This window comes from Mercenaria mercenaria, chromosome 13 (assembly GCF_021730395.1).
Source record: "Mercenaria mercenaria strain notata chromosome 13, MADL_Memer_1, whole genome shotgun sequence".
In the NCBI taxonomy this organism is placed as follows: domain Eukaryota; kingdom Metazoa; phylum Mollusca; class Bivalvia; order Venerida; family Veneridae; genus Mercenaria; species Mercenaria mercenaria.
The window spans coordinates 68425783-68438381 of NC_069373.1; the positions used below are offsets into that span (position 1 = coordinate 68425783).

Genomic DNA, 12599 nt, shown 5'->3' on the forward strand with positions numbered 1-12599 from the left:
TGTTTTATTTACAGTACACTTTTTCTACTTTACAAATGTTACCAAATACGACAACCAGTTTTGAGAATACCTTTGCCAGCATCTGCTTAAGTTTTTCCTTAGCAAGTTCAGTAGAGTTAAGCGACTGTGTACTGTAGTTGTGAGCTACTGTGACATCAGCTTTCACAGTAAGTGGTTTGTTCATCTCTTTCTCTCTCTTGTTTATTTCACTGGCTTTCTTCACCTCTTCCTGAAATAAACACAACATCCATAAATAGACTCATTCTAACATGGCTTAATGTTTGTCAGTTATACGCAGACTGAAAACAACAGTGACAAGTTCTACAATAAACAAAAGTTAACACAAACACCAGAGAGAGAACATTATAAATTTCCCTTTAAAAAACTCCCTGTAAACAGATTTACTTGCCTCTCCGCTCTCCCAATGTGTTTTTTATTTCAGTTGGTCAAATATACAGTTGGAATTCGGTATCTCAAATTATGAGGGATCCAGCTTTTTACCTCAAAATAACTGAAATTCGAAGTAAAATGATACTTTTTGCACATGTTTACGGGACGAGACCTGAAAATGTCTTCCAGATAACCGGAATTTAAAGATAGGCGAGTTTCAACTGTATGCCCATAATGTACAGAACAATGTTAATAACCAAAAAGAAATAATTTCTAACCCGATGCTCCTGCATGAAGTCTCTAGACTGACCCTGTTTTTCTCTATCCACAAGTTTCTCCATGTAAGAAATGTTCAAGTTGTCAATAGGTTCCCAGTATTTACTTGGCTCACGTACAAACGATTGCTCATGTGTGGCAGTTGTTGCCTCCGCTACAAACGACTTCTCATCTTTCACTTGTAATTCTGAAATGATGAATAGTGAACAAACAAATCAATGGACAGTGTTGAGTTTGACACAATTTTTGAAGAACCTATTAGCTCTATGTATGTCTTATATAGGCCTTTGACAAACAGTCAATGACACTGACTGCCAATAAAAAAAAAACATTTTCTTTGATATTTCTTTATGTTTAACGCAACTTTTTAACAGTTAAATAATCATGCAACAGCCTTCAGTATAGTTGTAACTTAAAGTAACATTAAGGTTTTCTCAATTTCTAACCGGTACCAACCTACAACCTGCTGATAAATGACAACTCTGATATATAAATTAGACAAGAGGGCCATGATGGCCCTATATCGCTCACCTGAGTACCATTGCTTTAACCAAAAGCATAAAGAAAAAATTCTTACAAGGTACAGATATATCAAAATACACCTAAAAATTGAAGGTACCATCCATGTTGTACCATAGAAAAGTGGTCTCAGTTTTTCCCTACGGCCAATGATAAAAAAGTTACTAAATAAGCTATTTATAGTAACATAAAAGGGAAGTAATAAAAAAAATATTGTAAGCGAACAAAGAAGGATCTGCCAAATAAAAACAAGAGCACTGCAATACAATGCAAATGCAGAGCAATATTTACATAAAACAAAGTTATATGACCTTTGACCCCTAAGTGTGACCTTGACATTGAATTTAGCCATCTGAATTACGCGCCCTGCACATCCTTTCAATGAGTGAACATTTGTGTCAGGTTTCTCTGAAATCCATCAAGGGGTTCAAGAGTTACAGAGCGGAAGGGAAATTGCTAACCAACACAGACAGACAGACGGACACCGAGGCGATAACATAATACGTCCCTGTGGGCGTATAAAAAAGAATCAAGATCTTATGGTAATACAAGTTGTGTGCAAGTTTGGTTAAAATCAAATCATAAATGAAGCTGCTACTGTGCAGACAAGGTCAAAATTGCTAATTTTGGCCCTTTCAGGGACTCTGGAACCCATTATGGGATCTGGCCAGTTCAGGAATGGAACCAAGATCTTTTGGTGACACAGGTTTTGTGCAAGTTTGATTAAATTCAAATGATAAATGAAGCTGCTATTGTGCAGGCAAGGTCAAAATAGCTAATTCCGGCCCTATCAGGGGCCATAACTCTGGAACCCATTATGGGATCTGGCCAGTTCAAGAAAGGAACCAAGATCATATGGTGACACAAGTTTTGTGCAAGTTTTGTTAAAATCAAATCATAAATGAAACCACTATCGTGCAGACAAGGTCAAAATAGCTAATTCTGAACCTTTCAGGGGCCGTAACTCTGAAACCCATAATGGAATCTTGCCAGTTCCAGAAAGGATCCAAGATCTTATGGTGATACAAGTTGTGTGCAAGTTTGGTAAAAATCAGATCATAAATAAAGCTGCTATTGTGCAGACAAGGTCAAAATAGCTAATTTTGGGCCTTTCAGGGGCCATAACTCTGGAACCCATAATGGAATCTGGCCAGTTGCAGAAAGGAACCAAGATCTTATAGTGATACAAGTTGTGTGTAAGTTTGGTAAAAATCAAATCATAAATAAAGCTGCCATTGTGCAGACAAGCTCAAAATAGCTAATTTTGGCCCTTTCATTGGGCATAACTCTGGAACCCATAATGGGCTCTGGCCAGTTCAAGAAAGGAACCGAGATCTTATGGTGATACAAGTTGTGTGCAAGTTTGGTTAAAATAAAATCATAAATGAAACCACTATCGTGCAGACAAGGAATTGTTGACGGACGCACGCACTGACGGACGCACGTACTGACGACGGACGAAGGGTGATCACAAAAGCTCACCTTGTCACTATGTGACAGGTGAGCTAAACAAGAGCTGTCGGATGACAGCGCGCTCGACTATTCGAAGAATTGATTGAAGAATGGGGTCAAAATATTTCCATAGATTTTCAGACAAAAGAAAAAAATGGATTAAACAAAAAATGTTCCTGTATTTGTGGATTTCGAAAAGTCATATGTCAAATAGTCTTGACAAAACATGGACATATACGAAAACAGAACCAATTTCCAAGTTCAAAAAGGGCCATAATTCAGCCAAAAAGATGACAGTGTTATGTACTCTTGCCTATTGATAGAGACTATAATGCTGAACAAGATATAATAGTTTCAAAGCCATATGTCAAACACTTTACACAAAATATAAACTGGTACGAAAAAACTTAACCAAGATTTCTAAGTCAGAAGGGGCCATAATTCAGCCAAAATGCTTGATGGAGTTATGTACTCTTGCCTACAACTGGATATGGTGATGGTAAACAAGTGTTGAAAGTTTCAAAGCTTTATCTCAAAAGACTTTGTCAAAATGTAGACTGGTACGAAAAACTTAACCAAGATTTGAAAGTCAAAAGTAGCCATAATTCAGTCAAAATGCTTGACAGAGTTATGTACTCTTGCCTATAACTGAACATGGTGATGGTAAACAAGTGTTGAAAGTTTCAAAGCTTTACCTCAAAAGACTTTGTCAAAATGTGGACTGGTACAAAAAACTTAACCAGGGTGTGACGCCGACACCGACGCCGTGGTGAGTAGGATAGCTCTACTTATTCTTCGAATAGTCGAGCTAAAAAAGGATCCATAACTTTAGAAAGACAGCATTCCCCATCACCGCTCAACCCGAGGGTCATGGGTTCAAGCCCTACTAAAGTCATGATCACGCCTTCTCGTAAGACACCAGTACTGTTTTTTCCTGGAAGCCAACTCCAGTGTGGTTCAAATCTGTTTGAAGCTTTCATCTCAATCAAGCTTAAGTAAATTAGTATAAACTAAATCACATCTAGAAATTAGTCTTAGATCCAGAATACAAACGTTTTATATTGGCTATATGGCAGACTGGACACTAATTGTACATTCCATACTTTATAAATGATGCAATAAAATACAAGCCTACCTTCAAAATCTTCAGTTGTAAAAGGAACACCAAACTCTTTACTCATGGATACAACCATATCAGCTGTAGGGAATAACTGATTTCTCACTGCATCTTTCACACTCTTTGTCTTCAGTAACTGAAGAAATAAATAACCTGTACATGGGAAATATGTATCTAAGGTAATAAATTAGTGTTGGGGTTTACTAAAAAAATTTAAGCAAATTTCACTTCCTCTGATTCTTTTTGAGGCACCAACACAATTATGGATGGTGGAGGAAGACCCCAGATGCCCCTTAGCACATTATCTCAGGTACAGACAGGCACATGGGTAGAACCATAAACTTTCTCTAAACCAGCTGGACAGCTTCTTCACATGAAAAACTTCTACAAAGGAAAATCTTGGATATTTTTACTGACTCCTGCTTATGTACTGGTTTACAAGATAATGTCAGCATAGATCAAGCTGGCACTCAGATAACTAAATCATCTTCTTTATTAAAATCAAGTTCACCATTGGCTAGAAACCTTTAAAATCAGTAAGCATTTAATGTGTTTACAATGAATACACAAATCACTGTCAAATTCTTAACAGGATTCTGCTTCTGGTGCACATGTACAATTGGCTGTCTTGTCAGAGGTCCCCATGGGTGTCTAGAATAAATGCAAATCAAATCTGGCAAGAAGCCATCCAATACACTGTGGTAAAAAAAGGCACAATCATTATTTAAGTGATACCAATTAAAAGCATTGAATATAATTTGAAACCAATGTAAATAACATTTACCAGTAATATTGTCTACTGTTTTCGACTTTTATGATAAAATAGAATGAGGTGCTGATCTTATCTATGCAAAAAGACAAGTTTCACATTCCCCTTCCTGGGACCCCTTAATAGAACATGTCTCCTTCCTAAATAATAATTTTAGTTGTGTCAATGGAAAAGCAAACAAGCTGAAGTTTGTTATGATGTGCAGAACTGTGAAATATTTACACAGATGAGTAAGACATTACCTAAAATCTGCTATTTATTATCAAGTTTATCACACCCTGAAGTAGACAATTTTCCTGAAACCACCACTCACCTCGTGTAACTTTACGAGCGCTTCAAAGCATGGTTTTGGTACCATATCTCTTACATAGAGGAGTGGCTGTTGTACAATCTGCCGTAGAGGCTCGTGCAACTTCACTCGGCAAAGGTCAACATCTAGAGGCCCATACAGTCTCTCACTGAAGCTTAGGTTACTATGATACAGGATAGTGACATCTGTAATAAAAAATATACATAATAATAGCCGCACCATGAGAAAACCAACATAGTGCATTTGCGACCAGCATGGATCCAAACCAGCCTGCTGTTCGCTAACGGCTTTTCTAATTGCAATAGTCTTCTACAACTGTTTTGACTGCTTACTCTACAGATACTGTTATATATTACTACTTTTTGCTTCTCATACCTTGTGACAAAGTTTTCCATTAATTTTATGTAACTGCATCCTTTAAGCAGTGTGCACTTACCTTTTAAACTCTGAGTGTATTTTCATTTCACAGCCAAAATATGATTTCAAAAGTAAGATCCCTGTGTTTATCTTTTGAAACGTGAAATTTTGGGGAGTATGGGAGATGAAATCTTCCAAGTGTTACTTTTTTTCAAAACTCTGTGACAAAAACTGACTGAATCTAGAGCTTAAAACATAATATATGATACATATCTATATTTCATGGCAATCATGTGTACTAAGTTTCATTGCAACAATACCGTAACATAATACATCCAACTTTTCCAAATCAGGCATATAGCAAACAAAATATAATACCTGAATTTTCTGGTTGTGGCAATGACTCCCAAACTTCCTTTATTGCCTGGTCCCTTAATCCTTCTAGGACAAACAGATGCAGGGAACCATCCAGCACCTGGAAACCAGTGATGATATCTAACGTCCTACTCTGTTGTTGCATGCTGGAATATGTATTAATCTGGATTACCAATTTGGCTATAAATCATTTCTTAACAAACTTAAGCTTTTCCAAAAACCTTGTCTGCTACAGCATTTAATTAAAATAATTTGCATTTATTAAGAAGATTGTGACCAGTTATGTGCAAGGTACAGTATACAGTCTCTTGTTTAATTTCTTGCAAGAAACTAAGAGTTTTAAATGGGTTTTTTTTCGGTAACACAGAATAAAATGCCTTTTAAAACGGAGAACTGACAATAATATTGACAAATATCTTAAACCTTTTTTTTGTTATGCCTCCATACTAGAAGTAATAAACAGCATTTCAACATATTCCATCAAAATATAATTTCGAACTCTATATTCTCATTGAATAATGGTACAACAATCTCATTTCAAAATCTAATGTACTTTTATAAGATCTTAACAAGCAATTCTTCCATTATTATTTGCAGACACTATAATAACAACTGTCACCTAAGAACTTGTTTGAGTCTCTATTCCTTATCATTAAATATATCAGTTACCAATTTCTGTCAACAGATAGTCTTCCAATCACATCCTTACATCTTATATCCTGTAATTACTGACATTCCTAATTAGGCTTGCAAACCAATTCTCAGAATAATCCATTTTAGCCTAACAAGGTCTGAAATTGAGTTTGACTGAGAAACATGCTTTCTAATTTAAGACAAAAATGTGTCAATACCACTGTCTATTCTTATTAACAAATAATTATGAATACTGGAGTACAGAAGAAACAATTTTTTTTTGTCACATATATTTTTTTAATGATGTCATAAAAAAGGTACCATTGAAATTGTGACAAGATGTTAATTATTGATTTGTAAGTAATTCCTGATGTCACAACTAACCCTCCAGCAACACTGGTAATATCCAGAGAGCTGACTGACTCCTGTTTGATCCAGCTTATTCCGTAGCAAGGCTTTCCTTAATTTCTCATTAAATACAACACAATGCCATTGATACGAAAACCCCAGGTGCACAACTGCACATGCTGACCAACATTCCTGTAAACTTTGGTGACTCTAGGTCAAATAATTTTGGAGCTATGTGCGACACAACATTAAAATGACCAATTTTTAACTAAGTCAGGGGCCATAACTCCTACATGACTGAATGAATCCAGACGCGAAACCCCAGGTGCACAAGTGCATATGCTGACCAACATTCCTGTAAACTTTGGTGACTCTAGGTCAAATACTTTTGCAGCTACATGCGACACAACATTAAAATGACCAATTTTTTACTAAGTCAGGGGCCATAACTCCCACACGACTGGATGAATCAAGACGCGAAACCCCAGGTGCACAACTACAAATGTTGACCAACATTCCTGTGAAGTTTTGTGACTCTAGGTCAAATATTTTTGCAGCTAGGTGCGACACAACACTAAAATGTCGAATTTTTACAAAATCATGGCCCATAACTCATACATGACTGAATGAATCCGGACGCGAAACCCCAGGTGCACAACTACACATGCTGACCAACATTCCTGTAAAGTCTTGTGACTCTATGTCAAATACTTTTGGAGCTAGGCGCGACACAACATTCTTGGAAGGACGAACGGATGGACTGAGGACGGACGGAAGGACGGACAAGGGCAAATCTATATGCCCCCACCTCCCACCCCCAAAGTGGGGGCATAAAAAAACCCTTTATATATAGTATTTTTCCATTGTAAATTTCACACATTTTGGACTTTACATTAAAATTTTGACTCCATTTGTCTCTGGATCAATACGACACAGATTATCTTAGTTAGCATAAACACATCATAAACATGTAAAATCTTTATGAAATTTTGATCATTTAAAACTTTTCAATATTTTCAAAAACTTTACACATGGATATTTCTATGAAAGTTTTATTTTTGCTCATAAAGTCATACAGTATGAGAAATGTTCGAGTTAGAGCGCAGACAAGAGTAAAAAGGCCAATTTTCGGTAATTCAAGGGCCATAACTCCGAAGTGCCTGGACCAATTTGGCTCATTATCGAACTTGCCCTACTAGAGCGCATGCACATTCATCAAATCAAAAGGACTCCTATACTACTCAAACTGCATGCGCATTCCTGGAGCAAAAAGGACCCCTATACTACTCATGCCAAAAGGACCCCTATACTACTCATGACTAGTCATGAGTAGTATAGGGGTCCTTTTGGCTCCAGGAATGCGCCTAAAATCTGAGCATTTTTCGGTAATTCAAGGGCCATAATTCCAAAGTGCCTAGGCCGATTTGGCTAGTTATCGAACTTGGCCGAGCACTTATTGGCAGACACATTTTGTTGAAGTTTGGTGAAGATCGGATGAGAAATGTTCGACTTAGAGTGCAGACAAGCTTTGTGACAGACACACACACACACACACGCACACAGACTGGAGTAAATCAATATGTCTCCCACACCACTGTGTGGTTGGAGACATAATTAATAGAAAAATCTGTGATGGATTTGGTGGATCAACCCAGTAGCTTCAAGTTTACTACAGGGATATAGCAAGTTTCTTTATCTTATAATATCTGCAGAATACTGAGGAATTGGTTGCCCAAGCCTGGTAGGGTAAGGGAACCAATGTATTTTGAGGGCTCCTGCAGATGTTGTAAAACAAAATGAACATGCGCTAACATTATTCCAGCATAAAACCTGTAAAAAGCTAAAAAATAAATATATTGTCCATCAACGTCATTAAATATCCATGAAATGCATGGGAATGTCAGTGCTGAATTTCCTTTTGAATAATCATTTATGAGCCTGTAATACATTTAGGCTTTGCCAAGCAAGGCAAATATGTATTATACTAAAAAAAATGTGTTAACAGCACATGAGGGCAAGAAATTCCCTGTTAGCACACATTTACGCCCTCTAAAATGAGAAATAAAACAGCAGTTTCATGCTAGAATCCAGCCTGACAAAACTCATGAGAGCTAAATGCACCATTGCAGGACAAGGTACAGTTTTAATCACCCCTTTATTATATACATATACCAATTTCTAGTGTTGTATCAGACAAAAGTGGCTATTACTTTAGGAAAATAAGGCTGAAAAACTAATTTGAAATAGTCAACTTTTTGATGCATGGAACATCAAGGCACCATTATTACACCACTTTCAACTGAATACTGTATAAGTGGATATATCCAAGGGTTGAAAAGTTAGCGAATTTGGAATTCCAGACATTTAGTATGTGAAAATATTAGCAAATTCCTGATTTCCAAGTTGCGTTAAAATAGCACATCGTAAGAATCACTAATATGTCTGGCATAGTAACTGCATGTCATTACCTGCTGTTGTAATAGGTAATTAACTATGCTGATTTTGCTGAGTAATCTAACAAGAGCTGTCACAGGAGACAGCACCCTCAACTATTTCGATGCTGGATAGCGAAAATGGGCACATCTCAGGAAGCTAGAGCTGTCACTGGAGTGTTTAATGACTCCAATGTGGATGAAGGTATTGTACAATAGCTTATGTTTGTGTCAAAAGAATTAAGTAATAAGAGAGATAAAGATAAAATTATCAAAACATTAAATAAGTATAATTCTCAGAAAAAAGGGGGCATAATTCATGAAATATTGGTGCAAGAGTGATGCACCTTGTGTCATATGATGTGGGTGATGATGTGTAACAACTACTTTTAATTTGAATCAAATCCATTTAATATTCTAACATGACTAGCGAATACCCTACATACATGTAGAGCAAAATCTATCTTGGGTTATTCTGCAATAAACCACTCGCGTGCAATGACGTCAAACGGGGGGATAATTCATGAAATATTGGTGCAAGAGTTATGGCCCTTGTGCCATTTGATGCGGGTGATGATGAGGAATAACTATTTTAAGTTTGAAACAAATCCATCAAGTAATTACAGAAATAAAGAGAAAGTATATCAGAACTTTACCAAAGTGCGGAAGCAGAAGGACGCCAACGCCGACGCAGACGCCGGGTGGAGTAGGACAACTCTCCATGCTTCGTATAGTCGGGCTAAAAATGACTGTCAAAAATGCAAATCATATCATCGTATTATATAAATAGTACTTATTTTGTACAAATTATATATTCCCATGGTCTTTTTTATGACAATAATAGTGGTATAATATTGTTCAACTGTGGGTGAATTATGTTGTCATGAATGAGAAACAAGATTATACAATCCAGTTTATGTTTTGTTGTTATTTGTTCAAAATTTCATTATACAGTCATTCCTTGAAATAAGAAAGGAAACGCAAGCACTTTCAATCCAAGTACTACCAGTGTTATGGTGCATTTGTTATTCTGGGTTAGCCGATACTTACACTGAAACATTAGCGAACTTTGTCCATTCTCGAAATTCAGTAAATTAATATTTGTATGCTGCTAACAGTATTTTTCTGTAAGGGAGCTGAATACAAAGTTTTGTATTGGTTAGTGAAACACATGCTATATTTCAGACAGAACAATTATATGTATATAATAAATCTACTTACCCTGACAGTTTGTATGTTGATAGAGCAGCATCTACTACATGTTGTGGCATGTCGTCCAGCTCAAGAGCTCGTGCATTGATCTTGGTGACTACCATTTGTAGCTGGTTCAACAAATGAGTGTTCTTGTAATCAAACTTGAATACTATCCGACCAAATGGACACTAAAAAAAATATATATGAGATATCTTAACTTGTCATCTATGAATACTGTTATTGATATATTTCCTACTAGCATTTGCAAGTGCTTATTTTCTTGTAGCATGCTGAAGGATACAATACTTTGTTAGTTTATACCATTTCAAAGTCATTTATATTCATTGAGGACATATTTTCATGAATTTCATATTTGAGTTAATCCATGAAATACGATTCAAACAAACAAGTAAATTTCCCATTTACTTTATATTCAAAGTTTGGAAATCCATATAAAATTCATATCCTTAACCCTTACCATGCTGGAGACGATTGATTCTGCCATTGCGACCAGGGTAGACCAAGATCAGCCTGCACATCCATGCAGTCTGATCATGGTCTGCACTGTTCGCTTTTCAGTCAGTAAATTTTCAGTAAACACCCCTTCAAATGATAAATGGTACTGTCCAAATTGGAAGATGGACCAGTCCATTATAGAAATTTAGCATGGGAAGGGTTAAGAAATAGCTGTTTTAGTCCAAACTATGAAATTTCATGCCTATGAAATGAAAGGATGTACAGTAATTCATTTCTTCTCAATTGTGATGAAAGTTTGAAGCTCAGTTGATCACTCGTAAGTCCACTACCATATAATAAAACAGTACTTCTGTCACATGAGAAAGTGCAGCTGTGATTCCTGCTGGAGTCAAGCCCTCCATCTGCAGGCTTAACAATTGACATCATAATTACATTTTGTTTATTCATGCATTAACGTATTAAGAAAATAATGGTAAGGAGGTACAGCCATTGCTTGCAAAGCATAATGTAGATAGAAATTTCCATAATTATCAAAAAGGATACATCCGAGAAGTTAACATACCTCATCTGTGGTCTCAATGTGGTCCTTTGCGGCAACATCATATGGAGTTACGAGAGGTTGGGAAAGTTCCACTTTAATTTTCAGCATTGTGTTGTTGGACATGTAGTGTCCAGCAGGCATTGGGCTGTCCACTGAATAAGCAAAACAAAATAATAATATATAACAATGAACAAAAGAAACAAATCTGACCTAGAAAAGACAAACAAATTTTATCATTAGTCTAAGAAAATTTTATTGTCTTTTAATGCACTAAATATCATATTTAATCAGAAATTATAGGCAAAACATGTTTTGTAATTTACACAGAATCAAATGAATACTCAGGAAGACACAGCAGTGTTAAGGGTATAATTCCTGACAATGAACCCAAAGGTCATGGGTTCAGATACCAATGGCTGGAATATCAATTTTAAAATATGGTGACGAAAATCCCTAACTTCTGTACAAGAACTACTTTGAATTCTAGAAAGTACTAGAAGAAGTTAACCTTTAGCCTGCTGTCGGCAAATGATTCTGGTTTTGCGACAAGTGCAGACTGATCATGGTCCACACTGTTCGCTATTCAGTCAGTAAAATTTTCATTGAACACCCCTTCAAATTATAAATGGTATTGCCCAAACTGAATGATCGACCAGTCCGTTTTAGAAATTCAGCAGGCTAAAGATTACCTCTCTCTGTACAAATATAAAACCAAAAAAGCCTAAAATAAAATTTGGAGAAAATATCCAAAGGAAATCTACATACCTGGGCCATCTACAGCTCCTGCAAGGCCCATAACTTTCCCTGACATTCTGTTATCACCCAAGCCAAGCAGGTCAGGAGGTGGACAACTATGCACGGGAACTTTGATATATAAATATCTATTGCCAAGTAGAAGGTCGGAGAGATCTACACGTGCTACACCATATGGATCCCAAATCTTTGACTTGTCTTTAAATGGATTGTGCAGTGTTCTTCTACCTGTAGTTAAAGATATCCAATGTACATATTTCGCTAGAATAATTCATCCTTAGATATTTACTTCAATGTTGAAAATCCTCATCAAAGTATTTAACTTTACTAAATCTGTACATTTAGTGTGTATATAGAGCTACTTTCATAATTTAAGGTCATGCAGTGACAGTTGTTTGTTAAAAAAGTTTTTTTAGTAGTGGTACACATTTATACTGAGATTATGCTGTGTTTACACTTAGCCACGTTGTCCACGATTTTAAAAAAGCGCATAGCTCCACGATTTATTGCATCAATTTTTTATTACTACGCTTTCCTACGCTTTCTTATGCTCTCAGTATGTTTTGTTACTACCTGCAGCATTTTGTTATGAAACCAACACGAACTGGTCAAGATCTGCCATGACTTTCATCACTTTCTCTCAAGTTCATTTATGA

The 12599-nt window shown here is 36.3% G+C and overlaps 1 protein-coding gene across 2 annotated transcripts in view; it reads right to left on the reverse strand.

The window, feature by feature from the left end:
* The window catches only part of LOC123529262 (uncharacterized), an 85374-nt gene that overhangs the window by 12560 nt on the left and 60215 nt on the right, over positions 1–12599 (reverse strand). For both annotated transcript variants that reach the window (XM_053522174.1, XM_053522172.1), the window contains 8 exons: positions 11956–12171; positions 11212–11342; positions 10200–10360; positions 5569–5711; positions 4837–5018; positions 3773–3890; positions 669–853; positions 71–229 (listed from right to left, as the gene is read on the reverse strand). In XM_053522174.1, coding sequence (XP_053378149.1) covers positions 71–229; positions 669–853; positions 3773–3890; positions 4837–5018; positions 5569–5711; positions 10200–10360; positions 11212–11342; positions 11956–12171 — 1295 coding nt within the window. The remainder of the gene's footprint in view (positions 1–70; positions 230–668; positions 854–3772; positions 3891–4836; positions 5019–5568; positions 5712–10199; positions 10361–11211; positions 11343–11955; positions 12172–12599) is intronic.